General features: G+C 32.6%; 1 protein-coding gene across 14 annotated transcripts in view; it reads right to left on the reverse strand.

The window, feature by feature from the left end:
* The window catches only part of LOC143251844 (disheveled-associated activator of morphogenesis 1-like), an 85,529-nt gene that overhangs the window by 24,339 nt on the left and 37,683 nt on the right, over positions 1–23,507 (reverse strand). For 13 of the 14 annotated variants that reach the window (XM_076503209.1, XM_076503116.1, XM_076503218.1 and 10 more), the window contains 9 exons: positions 22,315–22,403; positions 11,273–11,408; positions 10,268–10,465; positions 7,405–7,619; positions 5,242–5,308; positions 4,428–4,545; positions 3,020–3,152; positions 2,288–2,414; positions 442–570 (listed from right to left, as the gene is read on the reverse strand). In XM_076503209.1, the coding sequence (XP_076359324.1) occupies positions 442–570; positions 2,288–2,414; positions 3,020–3,152; positions 4,428–4,545; positions 5,242–5,308; positions 7,405–7,619; positions 10,268–10,465; positions 11,273–11,408; positions 22,315–22,403 (1,212 nt within the window). The remainder of the gene's footprint in view (positions 1–441; positions 571–2,287; positions 2,415–3,019; positions 3,153–4,427; positions 4,546–5,241; positions 5,309–7,404; positions 7,620–10,267; positions 10,466–11,272; positions 11,409–22,314; positions 22,404–23,507) is intronic. The other variant, XM_076503124.1, reaches the window with a different exon arrangement.

Below are 23,507 nucleotides of genomic sequence, written 5' to 3' on the forward strand. Positions count from 1 at the left end.
TCTGAAGATCTGAAGAGAAGAAATGTTTATTTTTCCTAACAGTGTTCGTTTATATTCGATAGTTAGTGCTGCCAAAGACTCGCAATCATCAAAACAGTAAGCTAGTTGACTTAAAAATAGTAGAACTACGACATTCAGCGATGTTCACATCTCAAACGCAAATCATCTTATGAAATTATAAAAACAATTCATTCTACTGTAACTTGTGAATGAAATTAAAATTAGAAAATACGCGAAATCGATTAAAGTATTTAGTTAACACTGTATTATTATTATTTTGATATACTATTATGTTTACTCAAAATAACGCTATTAAACTTTACGCTTGTTTCAGTTTCTTTAACAAAATACCTATACCGAGAACGGTTGGGTTTGTGTAAAAAAACAAAAAAACATTCAAGATCTAATAAAGATCTTTGTTAAATATAGATTAATATTTACATTTACCGCTTGAGATATATGTTCTAATCTGTACTCTAGTTCTTCTATTTTCTGACAGGCCTGGATATGACCAACGGTTTCTCTTTCTAGTTTGACTTTCATCTTCTTTACTAAGGCCTGGAGATCTTCCTATGAAACAACAATAAAATGAATCGTGAAGAAATGTAAAATAACATTAAGTCAAAATCAGTGTTTTACATATGAAACTACAAAAAGGTCTAAGTGTAAAAGAATTTAAACACAGTAAAAACTCTAATACAACAAAATTATTAGCAAATTCCAAATATTATATATGAAGCGAACAATATTATAGAAATGTAGCATAAGTTGCATATCCTCAAGAATAAGGTGAAATTCTTTCGGATGATGTTCAGGTCTTAAACTATGTGAGCAGATATTTGCAAGTTGAATTGCCATAGTATATTATAAGATAAATCGACTTGTCATCACCTACAGTATTTCAACAAGTGGACCAACTTAATTTATTCAACACACGATGCAGTACTATTAACACGAATTATTTCCGAAGTAAGGTGTAAGAAAAATTGTAAATAGACTTTAAATCTTGCTCACAATTCTCTGAGAAATTAACAGACATTTAAATTTTAATAGCTCGTTTCGTACAAAGAATGATGCCCGTTATCTATTTAAGAGACAACATTTTTTATAGATAATTGTTTAACAAACCTAGAAAATAAAAGCTATGACGTCAAAAGAGAGAAATACACACACACACACGTGAGACAAGCGAATTGGAGATTAAGACTGATAGACGATGTATCCCCACCACAATGTGGGTTCTACTTTATATTCACCTCCAAAACTTAGGATATATTTTATAAACCCACATTGTACCCTAGGATCTCTTTAAAAAATGTGCAGCGTAAGTCTAAAAAATCATGGTAATGTGTTTTGATTTATGGCTTGAATATTTTATGGTTATAATATACAACGCTGGCCAAAATCTTAAGGCCAATGAACATAAAGAAAAAATATGCATTTTGCGTTGTTAGACTCAACCACTTATTTGAATAGAGCTTCGAAAGATGACAATAAAGAAAGAGGGAAAATAAAATTAAAATATTTTTAGCATTTAATTGGGAAAATGTGAACACAATGAAATTAGCCTAAATACTAGCTGGTAGTTTAAGACCATACTAAAACGAAGCGCTAATCGGTAAACACGTAAGGAAAATACCTTACGAGACCTTAATGGTCTCTTTAATAGAACACTGTGCTGAGTAAATAAATTTAATAAAATATAAATAATTACGTACGTATGTAAAGGAATTCGTTTTAACCATAAACTCGTTTAAGCTAAATTTCATACAAAATTGCTTCAAGATTCAACCTCATAGCACTTTTTTTTAATAAAATTCTGAAGATGGCATGCTTCCACACCCAGTAGAAATGGCCTGCTTTAAACAATTTATACTGGCTTTTGATCTCACAAATTAGAAACTCAATTTCAAATATCCTAATAACATTATCTATTTCCAAACTAAATCTGAATATTCTACTGGGTTTGTTTGTTTTAAATTTCGCGCAAAGCTACACGAGAGCTATATGCGATAGTCGTCCCTAATTTAGCAATATAAGACTAGAGGGAAGGCAGTCATCCCACCCACCGCCAACTCTTGAGCTACTCTTTTTACCAACGAATAGTGGGACGGACCTCCACATTATGAAGTCTTTACGGCTGAAAGGGCGAGCATGTTTGGTGTGACGGGGATTCGAATCCGCAACCCTTGGATTACGAGTCGAGTACCTTAACCACCTGGCCATGCCGAGCCTTATTCTATTGGCTAAAATAGCGACAGAACATTTCTTTAAAAACGAAAATTACCTTTTCTTGCAGGTGTTGCTCAATTTCTTGTTCCTTTTTCGAACATTTTAGGATTAACTCACAATTCTCTTTTTCTAAAACTTCAGCTCTCTCTTTTGCTGAACTGACTTCTTCTTCTGTAGCCAAACTGTCATTATTTCAAAAAAATAAAAAACTCAGTGAGGGCCGAAAACAACACTTACTACCACAACAAATTGGTACAATACATAAGAACAGATTATGATAAATAACAGTTTGTATTATAAGAGCTTTAATGTTCACAATCAATTTTTTTTGTCTGAAACAACTACAAGTTAACGTTTTTTGAAAAGCAACATAAGACCTTATTTATTAGTATAATCGTGAACTCCATAAAGTTTATCACATGTTCAACAAAGGGTTATTTTGTAAAAAGTTGTTAAAAGTACACAGTTGTGGTACTTTTGGCTGTGTCTAAATGACGTTCACAATAGGTAAGAGTACGTAGTGTGCATTAGTTAAAACGACAGCTATTTATCCAGCATATAAGACAGAAAAATCTCAAAGTTGACAGGGTGCACGAGGATTCAGTGCGTGTATGTGTACACATACACAAATACAATATATTAAGTACAAAACTCCAAAAATACATTGCCACAAGTTTAGAAAATGAAATGAAACGGTTACAGAAATTAACACTTAACCAAACGGTTGCACTTCGTGCTTTGGATACGATTCTCTTAATTTGAAACTAGTGAGTTTAATAAAACTTACAGTTTAACTACTTCTTTTACGTTGATTTCTACGTGAGACACATCTGGATCCATTCCATCATTACCCTGTAGAACTACCTGCTGTACAATACGGTCACACAGCAACCAATGCTCAGGGCAAGCACCATAACACACTATGAGGAACACACAGAAAAAAGTTACTTAGGCCTAACACTAACCATAATTTTCGTCATCATGTGTGTTAATTGTTTTTCTATTAAACTAAGCATTTCCTTTGAAAATTTTCAGCATACACAAAAATAAAGCTGGTTTTTAGAAAACAGATTAAAAAAATCATCAATAACAAGTTATTAGTTTATGAATATATTTCAACCAACTATAAATGTTTTATGCATAGAATCAACTCTCCCATAAGGGTCTTGTACATATGTCAAGTCTCTCTTTCTTACGCAATCGCTGAAAGACATAATACAATAACAGCAACACTGTTATATTGCTGAGCTTGTACATCCGCTAGCACTATAGTTAGTGTAGCTACGATATTTAGTTAGTAGCTGTGTAAAAAAACAAGTTTTTTAACTGTCTGTAATACAGATGTTTCCCTTTTTCATGCAGTAGCGATCAAACAGATATCTCAAAATATATTCTTTTATTTACACACATGGATAAATAATAAATAAATGCACAAGCTGCATGAATTCCAGAGTTATTGTCCTTATAGTTTTATTAAAATACAGACAAACAGTGGCATGTTTTTACTAACATCATGATGTGAACGTACGGTTTGCTACTTATGGGTTTCAAGACAGTGTTAAGACTTTAGTTTTCTTTATACTAACTGAACACTTCCGAATGGTCAGTAACCTTACTGACATCACACCACCCAAAACTAAATTATGCATAAAGGTATCGTGTCATGCTTGACGTAAAATACAAGTTTAAATAACTTATTAGACACCATGTAAGTCTAATAAGAATACCTTTCTCTTTGTATCACCCAGTAAAAGTAATTAAACATTTTAATGCACTATATGAATGAAATTAAAAACTCCTTAGACATTAGACTATCACGAATTCCGACTGAAAATGACTCAAAGTATGTTTCAGTTTAGTTTTTAGGGTTGGGTATGTTACGTTGAAACGATTTGGATTATGCACATGAGAAAGCCAAGTGACAATCACAGCCACGACAACAATGAGCCTCTTCCAATAGAAATAACACAGCATGGCTATTGTTAAGATGTACAGCTGTCAGACTGAGCATAATTGGACGTAATGACACGGACTGCAACGACGTGGTGAAGCTCGAAAAACATTATAATATAACACACTCAGCTCTGCGTACTTCATGAGGACTAAATATTACGACGATTTAAACTTGCCAGGTCGCAGATTACGTAGAATATTGGTCATTTATAACTTATACTGACAACAATTACTATGTTTACCTGGAAGTAAAAGGCAATGTGTCAGTAAAGACAGGAAATGTGGATAGGCGGCGGTGAGAGCAAGTTTTTGTTTTAATACTTCAAATACTGCTGTCGCACTCTTCGTGTCCACATGAGTCTAATAATGAGAAAGAAAAAGGTTTTGTAATTCATAATTCTATAACATTAGATTTACAGTTCAATATAATTTGGGCTAATAGAGCTTCAGTGTAAGCCTAACTTTGCAGCTCTGACGTTGTTTATTTTTTTTATTTTTTTTTTATGGTTACTTTTTATATAATTCGAGCGCTGTGGATAAATATTATAAAATATTCAAAGATATTAACAACATCAATAGTTGACTTATCTTTAGATTCAAAGAATTAGACTAGAAACGTTATGCTCGAGAAAACACGCGGATGTAGACACACACACACATCTACTAAGATGTTATGCATAATTTTCGAAACGAAAAATATATTTTCAGTTGTCGTTGTACGTTGATTTACAAACAAGTAATGTAAAACGAGCAGTTTCAGGCTTAAAATTAAATGACATTGTATAGTAATTTCCATTAGCTCTGAAATGATTAAACAGTACCTAACAGATAAAATAATGTACTATTATTTTTGAAAGTAAGAACTTAAGAACGGATATTTGAATATCTGTGTTCTTTGCCTATTTGCCATATACACACACATACACAGCTTGTTTTAAATGAAAAACTAATGTTATTATAATTCAACTTTAATTATCTGTTTAACATTGATCACTATATAACAAAAACGTGCAAACAGAATATAGATGAACTGCCAACAGTTAACAATACACCTACCGCATCAAATCTACGAGCAAGTTCTTTTTCATCGTCGTTTCGGACCAGTTCAAATATATCCAAATGCCTATCGAAAATATTAAACAAAATATTCATCAAAATGTATTTGTGAAACCAATTATTTCACTATGTTATCTGTAGTATGTATTAAAAACACACACACAATCACATATTTACGCCATCAAAACCTACAGATAAACAAATCTACTGGTATTTATGAAGCTAAATGAAAGTCCTATGGTTCAGTGGCATGTCTGAAGGCTTATAGCACTAAAACTCGAGGTTCGATCCTATTTGTTAACATGGTGAAATCTACCTGTTGTGGTGTTTTGAGTTTAAAACAGATAAATGAAATAAAACGGAATGATGGACAATTAAACTGATAAACAATAAAAACTGAAGTTATAAGACTGGAAAATGAATTTGAAGTATAATAATAAATGCATTAAAGTTAATCTTTCAAGTGAAAGGTTAACTAATTTTTTCTTAAATTTCAAGGTAACTGTTGAATTCTAACAAATATATGTGAAAAGTTTTAAAAAACAGTAAAACGATTATAGAGAAAGGGTATAAAGAACTAAAGGTTACGTTTAGTTGTACTGTTTCTGTATATAATATAATTTATTTATATAAATCACTTATAATTGAGCGTAACCTTTTCCCTAGGGCGAGTTATCCCAAACTCTTGTTTATTTGATAGCACGTTTTCTTGCAGTGCGAATGACTCATCTTGACCTCAGTGTAAACAAAGGAACTAAATTTATAAATCGTTGTATTTATAACCTAAATAAATTTATTAATATTGTTACCGTCTTAAGAGTATAAAACATTAGCTAACTACATGATTTTCTTTTACCCATGGCCTTTTCTTAGAAAAAATAACTAGCTCAACTTTCTTTCCTATGTAGTTTCCTGAACATTTTTCACTTTCACGTAATAACATTTTAAGTCAGTAAACTTTTCTTGATTTGTTAAAACAGGAGAACAAATTCATTGAACTAATGCACAATCATATATTATAACATTCACGATACACACAACGTGAAACACAACATGACGAACACAAAAAATTTAAATAAATACGCAAATACATAGCTAATAAGGAAAGTTATCACGGTAATACTATATTTTCGATTCATTGTACATTTATCCTTCATATTACAATAGCAGTCGTGTTAAAAGGTGTTTGAAAAATGAAAAATACTAGTTAATAAAATGTTAACATGAATAGTCACAAGGTGGTATGAATATCTTTGTCATTACAGTGGGAACTGATCCAACATTGTTAGCAATAAAACAGTCAATTGTTGAAAAATGTATTTGTATTGTAGTATTTTTTCTTGCGTAAAATACCCATTTTCGAAAATATAAAACTTAAATACTAGTCAGTGGTAGAATATTCAAGTGAATTTCTTTTTTTTTCTGAAACAATTTTAAAAGAAAATGTTGATAGAAGCACAATTATTGTATTCTTGATTGTGGAGACTTTAGATAAATTACTTTGAAACATTTATTATAAATAAAGAGAGCCTTTAATAGGAACTTTTTTATGTTAGATGCAACGACGTTTAAGTAGAATATTTTACTCTTTCCATATATTTCTCTAATGTGAAATTACGGTCTTTGGCTCACATCAAGAATTAGCAATGGCATAAGACATGTTTTTGGCGATTGTTCTTGCTGTTTATTGGATTTCGAGCAAAGTTCCACATGGATTATCTACACTAGTTGTCCCTAATATAACCAATAGACCAATCAAACGGTGGGATTTGACAGTCACCCTTATAACGTACCCACAGCCTCGAAGTGTAATTTTCTGTTTTTATAGTAATGGGGTGTGAATCTTGAATCTACAGTCAAACATTCTGGCCCATGTTCGTCTAACGAAAAAACATGGGTTTCAACAATTAAAATAAATATTAACAATACTATTATTGCTTTAAAATATTGCAAAATTTTGCGATATTATTATGAGGGCGGTTACATCGAGTTTACGGCTATTTCTAGTTTTTCATATGATGCCTTTACTGGCGAGACCATGGCTTTGAATAAATGATGTGTTTGTAAAAGCTACAGTTGTGTAGTTTTCTTCATTTCTGTAATTATTGAGATTCACTAAGTACCGAAGGTTTCAAATATCAGTCGTATAGAAAAAAAACTGACCTATCAAGAGTTCCATTCTCATAAGTACGCAGCTTATCAATGATAGGCTGAATTCCTAACATCAAAAACTCGTATCGCAAGTGAAGACGAAACTCCAGGTGATTTTGTCCGGGTCCATAGTTGATAATGGCATTGATGAAAGACATGATAGCTGTATTTAGTCCCACTTCTTCCTTGTAAAGTCCAGTACTCCGATCCAAATCATTCACTATAGTCTATCATGCAATAGAAGTAATTGAGCAATTTAGGCCTAAGTTTAGATTTTAAGGTTAAAGAACATTCAATATAACAGCAAGCCTTATAATAAATATGGCAGCAACGACAGTGAAAGCAACGGTAACAAAAGTTTAGAAACAGATTTTCTGTATGATATTTATATTTACAAGTTATGAATAAACGAACAACAGTCTTGCAAATAATAGTTGCCTATATAATAATAACACTATGTAACACAAATTTTGTTCCTGGATAGTATGTGTTATTTCTTAATTGCTTATGTTGCAAAAGTACAGAAAATAGCCATTATTCCCTTCAAACTTTGCTTTTGTGACCTGGACAATTAAAATTTAGTGATTAACCTATTTTCTATGCAAAAACACGCAAATTTGCATTTATATAAGGTCTGAATAAAAGAACATATGAATCAAGATTTACGTGTATTTATACTAAAGTTATACAAAAATGTTTAGAAGTGAGTAGTTTTTCGAGATTTGCGACTGTAAATCACTTTCGAGTATCACTCCCAAATAAAGTTTCCCATCATGTTTTCATTATACGCTCCCAGGTCACAAAAGCAAAGTTTGAAAAGAAAAATAGGTCTTTTCCATTTACTTTAAGCAATTGGGAAATAACACTTTCTGCCCAGGAACAAGAAAAAGTAAAAATTTTGTTACATAGTGTAATAATTTGACTTTTTTTTAATACTACAGTAATTTCATTGAAGTTGCACACTACTTAAAAGAAGACTCAAATATATAGGTTTTGTCGTTTTGGAAGTCTACGGATTTATAAGGCTAAAATCAGGGGTTTGATTCCTCTTGTTGGACTCAGCAGATAGCTCGTTGCGGTTTTGCTATAAGAAAACACACACACACACTAAGAACGTCAACAACATATATTCGTTTTAAAACATTTACAAAGAAAATATAATAAACCTTTAAACACTATGTGTGTATTATACACATGTTGGTTACTTAATTTAAATATCCACTTAAGTTTAAACTTTATATTAAAGGGTGATCATCACCAAACATGTATTCCGCCAGATGATATTTTCTTATGACATTACCAGTACTACCAAAAATCATGGTTAATTCAAATACAGGGTGTCTGAAAATGAATATAACAAATATAAGCTTGAATAACTTTATTGTTATTTGAGATAAAAGTAAAAATTGAATATAACGAGAAGTAGGACGCTTGTAAGTTTTATTTTTATTAATTAACAAACTTTATATGTCCTCCATCATTCGCTATGAATAATCTAATTTTCTGTTCAAATTTTGAGAAAACATTTTCCAACGCAGCAGTAAGGACGAATAAGATAGCATCACGAATCCGATGTTTCAGTGTTTCAAGATATTTTGGTAGATTTTGTCTTAAAAAAAACAAAAACAATATGAAAATCTAAAGAGGTTAATTCGGAAAAATCGAGTGGGTCATTTGTTGATAGGTCTTCTCTTACCAATCCAACGCTCTGGAAAAGTTAAGTTTAGAAATACTAACAATTCGAGCAAAGTGGGGTGGTGCTATATCCTGTTAGAAAATAGTTCTGTGTAAAAAGAGTTGTAAATCCGTAGACTCCAAAAACGGCAAAACGTACATGTTTGAGTCTCCTTTTAAGTAATGTGCAACTTAAATGAAATTGCTGTGGTATTAAAAAAAAAAGTCAAATTATTACACTATGCAACAAAATTTTTACTTTTTCTTGTTCCTGGGAAGAAAGCGTTATTTCCTCAATTGCTTATGCCTGAAGTAAATGGAAAAAGACCTATTTTTCTCTCTAAACTTTGCTTTTGTGACCTGGGAGCGTATAACGAAAACATTATGGGAATTGTGGAATACATAACTCTTGTCACACGTGTAGATACAATTTTCCAGTAACAATTAATTCGTCAAAGAAACAATAATTAACACAACAAAACTTACAAACCTACTACTTGTGTTTATATTCAAATTTCATTATTTCACGCAACAATAAAGTTATTCAACTTTAATTTTGGTATATTCATTTTTGATACACTGTACATACAGTTAGGTAAGTAAAATAATTTATGATATACAATTGGGAATGTAATAAACATCAAGTAAAACCTTGTTAATTGCATATGTAATAAATATTTGCTGAATAACTTGTATGGTTTGAAAACTATTAATATTAAAAACATAACTTGTGAGTATGATAGTAAAATTTTTGTACCGTTTCGTAAAATAAAACTTGTAGTTTGGGTTTTGAAGTGTATTAAAAGTTACAAATATTAGCGTGAATAACTTTGTCCCAATATATCTAGTGGGACATCTTGTGGTTAGAAATGGCATTTTACTGAACGTAGGTCTAAACAAGAAAGTTAAACATAAAGGCTGACTGGAAATATTAATAGTGTGAATACTAATTATTTATTTTTGTCAAAAGAAAAGTCTGATTTTGTACAATTAAAACAGAAGTTGATTTGCAAAACTGAATAAAATATTCACAAGACGATTTTGAAAAAAAGAACAAAAGCAAGATTTCCGAACATAAACTGAAAATAGGTTTTGAGTAACTTTTTTTTAACCTACCAAATTAAATGTAATAATAACAATAAAGTGAATTAAAACAAGTTTATAATTTGTCACATATGTCAAAATATACTTCAATTCGTACCTGAAATCTCGTTCTTTCGTATGCAAACCTCTGAAAATACAACATTGCTTCTAAAACTTTGTGATGACCACCGGGAACCAAACAAACAGCCCCCAGAATTTCCAACACAGCAGTTTTAGCCTTGATGTTATCTGTTGCAAGACTCTGAGATATGGTGTTGATTGCTTCATGATGAGCTAGAACGTGGGATCTTCCACTCTGAGAAGTAAAGAATTGAGATATTTATCCTTATAAACTTTTGCGAACTGATATCTGAACAAAGAATAAGTTGATGCATTTGTCCACTTCTTACTATGTCGTGAGTTTGTGTGTTAAGAACAAATAAAAAGTTGAGGTATTTGTTTAGTTTCTATTTTGCTGGGAGGTATAGTAAAGGAAGGAGTTCAAAAATTGTCCAATTCCAGATCTGGGTTAGTTAACGAATAAGATGGTTTGAGACACCTGTGAGCTGTTATGTAAAAAAACAACAACAAAAACGGGTTCAGAAACTGTTCTGTAATCACTCTGCCGTGAGTTAATGTATAGGTAACAAAATCAGTCGAAATGTTGATCTATTGTCAGTTGATGCCTGAAGATAGAAAAAATAAAAAAACATTTGATCCTCTTATTTATTTTAAGTGAATGTTCTCTAGAGAGATGTGAAACTAATTAATGATATATTAATAGTTGAAAGTCTTATCAGTTTTTTTCTCTACACAAACAAAAATTTATCCGAGATTTGCCAAGTAACAGTGTAATAGTAACGGTGCTAAAATTTCTTTTGAATAATAATAACATTGATAATAGAACATCAGATCTGGTCATCATGTTTATAACAAATAGAACTATGAAAATAATTGTTTTAAACAATGCAACAGAATTGTTGATATACACTAACTATACAGTAACAATATGTAACAATACAACGCAACGCTAAAATTTAAAAATGTGTTGCAACCAAAATTCCAACGATTGGAGCAAGACCAAAACACGTTAGCATTACTTCCATTTAGTAAATAAACTTACAGAATTGTTCATCAACGCCTTTACACAACCAATCACAGATGTGTGGATGGCACTCTCCGATGTGTCGTATTCCATGTTCTTGAGAAAATTCAACAAGCATACTAGCCCATCTTGCTCCAAAAAACGCATCACAAAGCTAGCAATAAACATTTATACTTTTAACAAATATACAATCAAACACGTTATACCTGTACTACGTTATTCAATCAAATAAATGTCTGTCTGTACTAATATACAATAAAAACATGTAGACATGTAAACGCTAAACAAAGAAACGTACATACTTGTATTATACTAAACAGTTGAAGACAGATACACCTTATACATGCTAAAGAATCAAATAAACATAAAACTATACTGTGTTGGTTAGGGGCGTATGGTAACTCCACGAGTTGGTTGCACACCAGAAAATTAGCTACACCCATTACAAAAAAATAATTGTTCTCCGGACGACGCAAAGTGTTCTTACTACAATAAACCTTGAGGCTCTCCTAGTCTTCAAATAAGTCGAAATTAAATCAGCGTTTTAATTTGGGAACACTAAATTGTTCGAAGCCAAAACAACAAATGAACCGCAGTTACAGTAAATATTCTGTTATTAATGTAACAATAAAAATTAACTTATTTTATTGCTATGAACTGTAGATAAAATAGACTTTAAACTAACTTGTAGCTAGGAAAAAAAACACTTCCTACAAATACTAACAAGTAGCGAATTTTCAAATATATTATGCTGCGAATTTTTATACCATATAAAATGTACACTATTTTTATTATTGGTCCCATCTATATATCGTACTTATGTACTTAAAGTGAACGGACTTATAACTGAAATTATTTTTTACAAGGGGAGGTGACTATGATAGTAGTGTAAAATACATGGTACGATTTTCCTTGGTGAACAGAATGCTTATTGCGTTGGCCTTGCACTAAAACAAACAAGTGAATAAACCTAACAACTTGGAGGCAGCACTTACACAATTGTATCGCAATACTAACAGTTAAAACAAACCATTGATAGACATCTACTGTAAGAAACCTGCTTATAAATAACCTCTAAACTGGCATACAGTTGAAGTTATGTCTACGATAGAAAATATATTCAACTCTAATACAAGGAATGATACACAAGTACTACGGTGCATAAAAAAGAAACGCATACACATGAATTCCAGAATTGGTCAAAATAGGGTTCTAGAAAATGTTTTTGTCGCTATGTGGCGTTGTTACCCTTACTTTCTTCTCAATAAACCAACTAAAATATTGACTAATGAATAACGAATATTAGTGTATTTATTAAAATATTGCATCTCATCGATTTTATTTTGAATTGCCTTCATCAAAGGCATTACAAGCATGTCTGACCTCTAATTAATTAAATTCACAATGAATTAAAATAATTCGTAAAACTAATCTTATTTCTCTGGTGGCGTTCATACTACTTTAAAATGAATATTTTTATTTTGCTATTAATTATAAATATATAACCCGCGTATACATAATATGAATATGGTGAACTGTTCAAAACAAAATCAACACTTCAAGAATTTCTCACGTTTTGAGTTTTAAATGTTTCCCAAGGGGTCACGTGCCCCATCTAGATTTCCCTATGATCCACTTGTATTGTGTTGAACAATTAAAAAAAATGCAAATTTTTATCGAACTTAACATCAAATGAAATGTATACATCTGTATCACGATAAATCATCAAAAGCATATTTGTACAGCGCTAAACAAATGCACTTAAATATCTACTAGACTTCATGATAAAATAATGTACATTTGCATAAGGCGCACATGCACTACACACAAAGGGGACGTTTAAAGTAGAATCATGCATTATTCGGGAATTATATGAATGAGTCAAATGTATATGAACAATGTTAACGAATTTTCCGTTATTTTGTGTCAACTTTCCTTTAACACACACGTATGAAATTTCATTGAGAGAGGGAAAAAAACCAAAACGCAGCCTCAAAACAAACATCCAACAGCGGGGTACAAATCATAAGGTGGATTATTATATAATATGCCATAGATTTTGAGATTATTCTTGTATCCAGCTTAGCCTCAACTTTGCTAGCCTTGCAGGCTTAGAAAAGAGCAGATGTGGATGCTCTAGCCTATAACATCCAACATCTTTTGCTGTCTGCAGCTAGATGTGGGAAAAATGGTTGCTTAATACTAATATATTTTTTTTGTAATCAACGTGTTGCTTTATAGATTTACGCACATGTCCAACATATTTTACTGTTTATTTTAATTTATGGACACTAACCATCCTTCATGTGTCAACTATATTCAGCTTAACTAGCTGTTTATTAGTTGTAGTTGGTTTTTCCTTCTGCTTACAAATATTATATAAATTTGATAGTAAGCAACGCCTCACGTATCCTTCTCTTAGTTCTTTTCGTCTGTTTATTTTAAACTACTCCTTTTGCAAAGTAATAAGTGTAATTTATTAATTCATATATTAACATGTAATATATGTAATATGCAATATGAAGGGCAAACTTCCACTTTTCTACAAAATTCGTATGAATCTGCATACATCTCAAAGTAAAAATAATGTGGTATTCGATTGAATTAGAACATTTAAGAATTCACCCCTTTGTTTATGTAGCGATTACGGTTTTAGAACTAAACAGATTTTAAATAGAAAACTTTTATATTCTTAGATATAAAACTTTACATCCTTATGGTTTCAATTAAGCTTATAATGGTAGTGTGGCTATACATAAGTAATAATTGTATTGGCAGTTTTTATTGTCTAGATATTATTAACAAAAAACGTACAAAGAGAAAACTAAACTAAAATATATTAGAATAAAATGGGTTAATTTTTCCGATTTTTCATCGGATTTATTTACTACGTTTTAAATACTTGCTAACATTCGTTGTTGGTTTTCAATAACAGTACGTATAAATTAACAATTTCAAAGTTAAAATTATTAGCAGAAACTGTAATGACATTTAATTTCCTAGATAATAAAATTTAGGCTTTGAATAAAGTTTCAGAAAGTATACTTCAATAACCAATAAGGAAATCATCATACAAGTAATTTTAAATATAAAATTCTTAAATGATTTGCAGTTTTTAAAAACTCTACATGATAATCAGTTTTAAATAAGAAATTTCAAACTGAGCTCTTGCGTATAAAGATATTCTAGATATTAATAATTTGTATAATTTGCCATGTGAGTGTAACCTAATTTTTGTTTTTATATAAAACATTATTACTGGAAATTTGGATATAATAAAAGATAAATCTCTACGGAAAATCATTGAAAAAGAATAACTACAAAAAAGTAAAAAAAACAAACATTTTAACGTTTATAAAGAAACACATAGATGATCATATTCTATTACTTCAGAATACAATGCATTTTTAGAATAGTGACATATTACTAAAAGAATTAAAGATAAAATATATTTTATTAATTTCTTTAAATATCCAATAGATTTAATTTTTTTCAATTTAAATCTAGAATCCGTAAAATATAGGACAAATACGTTATTGTACAAATCGAAAAATCCAAGTGTAATTTTGGCTTTATCTGTAAAGGTTTTTGTGTTCAGATTTTAATTAATAAGACAAATATTACACATACTTTTAAATTATAAAACATGTCTAAAGAATATATATTTAAAATTTTGTTGAAAGCTATACAACATTTGATGTTAGAATAAACCCATATTTAGAAACACCATTAAATTTTGTTTTTTTCCCCATAGTTCAGTAAATACTATGCTGAAACAACCTGCAGTTTTATTAAATAAATTAATGGTTGATTGGTTGGTTTGGCGTTTTATGGCACAAAGCAACTAGGCTATCTGCGCCAAACATCCGGTAAAAAGTTAAAATTGAAGTAAAATTATTAAAATTCGTAAAACGGAATTAAAATTAAACAAGACAGTTTAATTTTGAATTAAAAACATAAATAGAGTTAAATCCATTTTTTATATCTTACAGCAGTAAGGGAGAAACTACAGTAATACAAGTTGTAAAGGACTTTCTGTAACATAATTTTAACTATCATAACTCGCCAGGATGACTAACAGGTAAGTTCAAACATCAGCGTTGGCACCTGATGTTGGCCTTCCCAGTCCTGGTGTCGAGTTATTTGACGTCACGGCCGTTTTCTAATTTCAAATCGAACTAGTTGTACTTTAATTCTTTAAAGGGAAACATATTAAAAAAGGTCTAATTTATTAATTAAAAACTTAAATAGCATTAAAAATATTAATGGCTTTTAAAAAACTAAAAACATTTGCAAAGTGGACAGTGTCATTCGTCTTGATATATCAAGTATCGCCATCGTTGCCGTCGTTGAGAGTCGTACCAACAGCAAGACAGTAAAATGAGGTTTATTGTGACCCGAGTGTCACACAGTCAACGCATCGGTGCATCAGTCCCAGACAAAAGAAAATGATGAGTTAAAAACTGTGACCATTGCGTAGTCTAGTTAATATAACTTCCTCTTTGCGATCCTTACGGAAGCAAGACGACCAAAGGCCTAATAGAGGATTTTATTTGGAAAAGCTTGCTTTTACGTTGCTCACTCCAAGTCAACTGTCAACTGGTACAGAGACGAGCCTTGAATACAGGACCATAGACCAAGTATAGAAGAGGCACTGCAGTAATAGTGCCAGAGCAGACCGATTTAGTTACGGTGTCGGCTAGCCTGTTCCCGCGAATATCAACGTGGCCTGGTATCCAGAAAAACTGGGTAGAAGTAGGTGTTAAAGAGAAATGGGCCAGTCGGTTTTAAATATCGGTGAGAATAGGATGAGAACTAACGTGAAGCGATTCCAGGGCCAGAACAGAACTAAGCGAGTCAGTATAAATAGTGCTATTTGAGTACTGCTTAGCTTCTATGTGATCTAGGGCAAGAGAAATGGCGTATACTTCGGCAGTGAACACAAAAACTGTAGAGGAGATTCAATGCACAACCATCGAACCACAACAAACCATGGTAGAGCCCACAGAGTCATCTGATTTCGAACCATCCGTACAAACAGGAATATAATAATAATAATAATAATAATAAATTTATTAAGCAATAAATTAGACACAAAAGGAATGGAAGAATAGTTTAATTGTAATAAGCCATGGTGAGATGAGCTGACCAGTGGATACAGAAATGTTATCCAATGACAGACTCAATTCATTCAACTGCGCCTACATACGAAAGTCAAAAGGAACAATGGCAGATCGTCTGTTCTGAAAAAGCATGGCCCACTGAGTAAGGAAAACATAACCACAGGTAGAATGCTTTGGTAAGGAACGAAGTTTTGAAACATACAGTAAAGACAGTGGGAAACGTCGGGAGGTGTAGAGGAGGTTTGAGACTGTGTGTAAGCTCTGGACTGAGAAAATGCAGAAAATCCCACTGCAGAGACGAAATCCCAGATGATCAATGGAGTTCAGCATATTCAAAGTCGAGGTCTTGGCAGAGTCATAGAGCAGTGATCCATAGTCTAGTTTTGATCGAATAAGAGCACAATATATCTTTACCATAGAACATTGATCCAGTCCCCCAAGTGGTGGAAGAGAAGACACAGAGGTTGTTCAGTGCTCTTGTACATTTGACTCAATGCTGTTTTCAATAGCAGTAAAGGACTGACTTGATGCATGAAAAGTATGAGTCAGTATTAAAAAGAGAAAGGTTGCGATCCGAGATCATATGCTCTATGGAACGATCCCTTCTATCAATACCATCCTCTCCATAGGGGATGATGCCCATTAAAGTCTTCCAGGATTAAAAACGGAGAGCATCAAGGTCTGATTGATCACAGGTATCTTCAGGAGACAGGAAGAGAGAACAAACAGTAATGATGGTACAACCAAAGAAACATGGATGGCTATAGCCTCCAAGGGTGTGTCGAGTGGCAAAGACAGGGGTGAAGACATGCTGATCAACCAACAGCGCCATCCCTCCATGCACTCGTCTATCACACAGGCTGCCATTTCTACACAAAGAAAACTGCCGAAAGGTGACTGTATCGGCAGGTTTCAGAAATGTTTCTTGTAAGTAAAGACATACAGGATGGTAAGAAACAATCAGTACTTTGATGCTATCCGGATTAGAACGTAAACCTCGACAGTTCCATTGTAGCAAAATGGTCGTTTTTATATATGACAAATTAGATGGAGAGCCCTTCTGTTTTGACCACATTTTTTTTTATTCGAGGGAGGTGTGTCAACCTCCATGAAGTCTGCCCTGGATCGATTGGGCAGATATCTTTCGCTGGAAGAGGATTCTAGCGACTGAGAACGTATATGAATGATCGTTTTGCATTTTGGGGCGGTAGAAGATGTACCCAAAGAAATGCCTGTACCCAGAACCAAAGGAAGTGGATCTTGGGGTTTGCTGGAATGAATGTTACAGACAGAGATGAATCAATAACAACACCCATCAAATTTTTTAACCATGGAGGTCAAGACTTTTCATATGGTTTGAGAACAATTCTTTTGGAGGCAGAGAGAGATCCGCCTTCATTTCCACTGCAGTAATGGAACGAAGTGCAACAGCATCTATCCGAGATGAAGTGGTGGACCGAAACTTTCGAGCCTCAGGGTAAGTAATGTTTTGAACTGTCTTCAAACGTTGCAACTCTCTTTCTTCCGATCACTTAAGGCAAAATGAAAATAGGATGAGCGAGAGCCATCGCAATTGACGCAATGAGGGACCGTTTAATACTCAAGTATCGTTGTCCTCACCACCGCAACGAGCACACGTCAAGAAACCACGACATGATGTCTTCGAGTGACTAAACCGCTGATAATGGAAACATCTGAGAGGGCTTGGAATGTATAACCATGCCTTGCTATTAAGATACCCTGCCTTGATGGTAGCAGGTAGATGCTGTGATGTAATTGTTAAAATGAGGATATTGGTCGGCATCAATAATTTCATCTTTGCGACTGGTGATACGCTTCACTGTAGAAACTCCTTGGGTTGAGAAACTATCAAGATCTCTGACTCGGGGATGTTCTTCAAATCCCTCTCAATAATAACTCCTCGTGACGAATTGAAAGTACCATGAGGCGTAACTTCAACGGGTGTATTCCCAATCGCCTTTGAATGCAAGAGGAGTTCATTGTGTTTAAATGTGGATGTTTACACCAATATGTCATCCAGAGCAAAGATTTAGACTGACTTTGGAGAGCTAGCAAGTCCATCTAGTCCCTTCTGAATAAAAAGGGAGACATTTGCCCTAAAGGTTTGTCTGAAAGAGAATGAAATATAAGAAAATAAGGTACATGTGTTACAGATGTTGAAGACTGCTGTTCAGAATCTTCAAGACGTGGTCGTTTACCTATGGACTGTGTTTTCATTACTTAAGTTTTTATTTGGAGGATCCATAATAAAAAAAGAATATTTCAGTGCCTACTGAACCCACCCATCATGGAGCCCTACGAGGGGGATGCACAACAATGCCAAACAAGGACTCTACAGCAACGCCAGAGTTTCGTGAGCGTTATACCCAAACACAAGCATCAGATACAATATCCACAACACCTGTTGAGAACATCCAAGCCGACTAACCCAAGGAATTCAAGGCCAAAGTGGTGTGTTAGGGTTGAACCCCTCAACCACCAGGATTCTCTCCTCCCATCAAGGGTTGCCATGCAATGCGAACATGCAGGTGGATGTTTAGATCCCAGAGGAGGTAAACTGAAAGAACAGAACCTTCCCTGAGAGATCCCCTCACCATGTACAGGAATCCACACCGAGGGGTATATATTAATGAATCATATATTTATTAAATTACAACAAAATACAAATAGTAAATATGATTTCCAGATAACTAAAAATAATGAACCTCTCTAAAAACTCTAGAAAATGTAAATAAAACACAGTTAGCAAGTACAATACAAACATACGATTTCACTACATTATTTACAAATATACTAATTAACACTCCTACGAAAAGTGGGGCCTAATAGGCCCCAGATCAACTTGAAAGGTTATTAATATTAGGCTAATAATTTTGTATTTAAATGAAATTGCCATTTAAATCCATTAATGAATGGATTAACGAGATTCCCACTGTCCCTGTCTACTATCTAGCGAAACCACAGCCAGGGGAACGGGCTTGGAGAAATCAGGACTTAGAAACGTCTTTTCGTAGGAGTGTTAATGATTTGGTATTGATATACAACAGATCTACCCATAAAGTAGTTTTTACTGCTTATAATATCACGAACATATTCAATTTTTGCTTATATAACCAGTTATATTTGATAAGCACATTTATTGGTAGCATCTATCCCCCAGCTCTACAGATCAAGAACATTTCCATAATGAAGTATGTTAATAATTTTAGTGATACTTATGTTCATCATAAAAGACATAATTCAAATTATTCGACCTCAATTTCCAAACAGTAATGTACCAACAAATGTCATACAGAACATTATACATTTATGGCGTTTTAGGTATTGTAAAATTTCTAGCAAAATACACTTCTTAATATCTATTATTAATATTTCAATATGTACCGATTTTAATGGAATTGATGAAAAAACTTTAATTGAATATTTTAACATATTTTATAACAAACAAAAAAATTTAAACAAATCTGAAAATAGCGACTTAAACAAAAATTATAATTACACATTAAAATAATTTACAAATTTATCGTAGGAGAAATAATTTGAACTACTTATTTCGATGTTTAATCCACATTATTATATTAAATACTTCAACAACTATTATAACGCCGATATGAAAATCCGTTTCTTAAGTTACACTCACTTCCTATTTTTACCTGTGACCGTTCAACTTCGTCCTGTAAGACACTTCTGCGTCCATACATACCGAGCACTTAAAGCTTATACAAAACTTTTATTGAAGTAATAATGGATACTGTAATATGTTAAAAATAAATAATATCAAAGTTAGGATCTTTGTGCTATTTATCATAGTATCAACTTCCACATTTGTTTTGTTCATAAACTGAACAAATGACAGGTGCCTCACTTGGTATCTCATGTAAGCGGATTAATGTAGTTGTATAATCTTTTCCATACCAGATCTGCTACTGTGTAGATCTCTTTATAACAACTGAAGATCCCGATAACAGCATGGAAGGGTGAAGAATGGAAGCTATACGTTTAATGTAACTAGGCTTAGTACAGTGGCCGGGGTACCCGGGGGTTACGCAATACCTTAATATCTTGGTATTGATCGAAACATAATATTGAGGGCTGGAATGCTGACTTCAAGGACAGTTTTACTGTCTTCACTATTGTCGTTTTGTATTATATTTATTGTTTTTATTTTATTTATTTATTTATTGTAAGCAATCACCTTTCCACATCTGGTTGTAGACAGTGAAAAGTGGTAAATTCGTAATGACGAGAAACTCGCTTGAAGTAACAATGTATTTCAAGACGGCCGGTATAGGTATTAAGACTTTATTTTAATAAAAGTAGAGAACCATAACAGTCGCCTTGAGATGCACTGAAAAGTGGTAAAGATGCGAATTCGATGAAGTTGAACTGGATATACGATGTATTCCCAATGCAATATGGCCCATACTTTCGCCAGTACCTCACAAAAAAGTCATTACATAATCTCCCACCTTGTGATTTTTGTTGGATGTTTGTTCTGTGGTTGCAGTTTTTTCCTCCTTCCATAAAATTAAATTTAATTATGTACCATCTGAGGTTTGGATATGTTGTGTAAAATTCACACTATTCTCTTTCTGATGTGTGTACATAGATTTATTTATGGGGGGGGGAGAAAAGCACGCGCCCCTTCAAAGTGCTTATAAAATATGATGTGAAGCAGTTCTTTCATTTATAGATGGCAAACATATTGATAATTCATATTGAGTTCCGATTTAGAAGCTGGCTATGTGCGTATATATCAAAACTTAAAAAGTTGTTGAATACTAGCCATATAAATTCATTCATATAGACAGATCATGGTTAATCCACACACATAAAAAGGTATGCGCAAAAATATATCTTAATTTGAAAGGGATTTGGTAGTGAGCACTCGTTTAGCAAAATTGTCTTAAAGAAACATTTATTTCAAAAGCACCTTTGTCACAGGAGTCAATTAACAATGGCAGTTACAAGATGATATGTTTGTCACTGGAAAAATTATAGCTTGCCTTTAAGATGCAATAAACATTATTTTATCTCTTAGCATAAATTATTTACCGTGGCTGGCATTTTCCTATGTTTCACTGAAAGTAGGATAACAAATGGCGTTAATGCTGCCCACTTGTCAAGGCCGTCGTCATGTATACATTCATCATAGCAGACAACTGTTTGTAGCATGGTGAAAACGTGCTCATTATTTTATGTCCAATTACAAAGAATTTGCTCAAATATGTGAAGTTAAATTAGACATATTTCATGTTGTAAGATATTAATTACTCACAGATGAGGGATTGCAGTGTTGTTTAGATAACAGAAATTTGAAAAGACAGTGAAAACACACCGATTATTTTGGGTCTAATATACAAACGATTTCGGAAAGCTCTTCACCATCTAAACAAATTTTGTGCTGAAGTTATACGGGAGCGTATTGTATACTATAACAACTGACGTGATCACACGAGCGTATTGTATACTATAACAACTAACGTGATCACACGATGATGGGTTGCTATATTTTGCAAAGTAAACAATTTCCAAATCTTATTGATTCTTACACTAGGATCGAAATGTTAAACTTTAAGATTTACTTATTAACAGGCTAAATACACTATAGAACAGCGTTATTCAATATCAGATTTTAGTAAAACTGTTTTAAAAAGGAGGGGGTAGAATAAAGCAATTACTGACTGGCGATTTGGAGTAACAGATCATTTGTCGCCTTCAAATATTTAACAACTGTACATTGTGTCCCCAGCCATTAATACTTATGACAGTGATCAGGTTTTACGACTATTTTTAAGTTTATTTGAAATCCAAATCTTAATGCATCCCCGAGTATTTACTTGAAGATACAGGCTTGTTTGTAATATTTCTGTCAATACTAAAAATACAGCTATCACGACTGTATATTAATAATACCTGTTTGGTTGTGTACGTAATGCTGTTTTCAGGTTATCCAGGAGCTGAATTCTAAGTGCAATTTCATCCTGGTCTCTGGGAAATAGAAGCTGAAAAAAATATTAGATATTTTGAAGTTATAGTTAGCTTTTAGTTTTAGTATACTAATCTGCATAAAACATTTCACGTGCAGGAGAAAAAAGAAAGTTAGAAGGCCTACAAACATTGTTTTCCCTTCAGACTTCACATAATTACACTTCCTATTACTTCATATTCATTAGTTCCACGATCTTTGGAAAAAATATACGTAGGTTTTCTAGTAATAAAAAGGATGTTTTTTTTTATTATAAATGTTAAAATTTGAAATTGAGTATTTTGGGGGGTAGGGGTGGAGGCACGAGTTGGCATGCATAAGGAATCAAATAATGTGCGTCTATTATTTTAAAATTTTGTGTAAAATGTTTTGAATATATATATATATATAAACACGAATGTAACTTCTAAACTATTTGAGAAAACTTTATTTTTGACTTTATTAAACCCCAGTTTAATAAATCCCAGTTTTCTATTTTTTTTTGTTTCATTTGAAGTCCACACCAACAAAAAAAAAAACTTAATAAAGTTATTATCCAATTTATTATAACACTGCGTTCAGCATATTAAACATGACCCGCAAGGTAATGTAGATACTTTAGTCATCGCATGAGAGGCTTAGGAAACAAAACAATGACTGTACTTAGCAAATTGCAGCCAGAGTACGTTATAAAATATATTTAGTAAACGTGGGATAAACTTGACAAAGTTTTAATGCTACAGGTTTTGGACGATACGCAGTCAAGAGTTTGACTTTTTGTATATACCAATAAATATGTTTTGCCATTCAATATAGAGAAGAGATAGTTAATGGTTATGAACATTTGGCAATGCACGTTAGTTTTTACAAAACGTTGAAAAAAAATTGTTAGACACTATTTAATCGTATGCTCCAGTGAGTTATTGTTTTAAACTATTTGGAAAACAAATGTTTAGTTAATAGTTAACACTTTCAAATACTACAATAATCCGAAAAGTTCGACACGTGATAAGTCACTCAGACCTGCTATAAGACAGATGAAAAATGCGTCGATTCACATCTGTTCTCAACGGTATCCAACAACAAAAGAGAAACTGAATTAGGTTTAAAATGATATTTTTGTTCTATTTATATTGAGCTT

The sequence above is a fragment of the Tachypleus tridentatus genome, chromosome 1 (assembly GCF_004210375.1).
Source record: "Tachypleus tridentatus isolate NWPU-2018 chromosome 1, ASM421037v1, whole genome shotgun sequence".
NCBI lineage: Eukaryota > Metazoa > Arthropoda > Merostomata > Xiphosura > Limulidae > Tachypleus > Tachypleus tridentatus.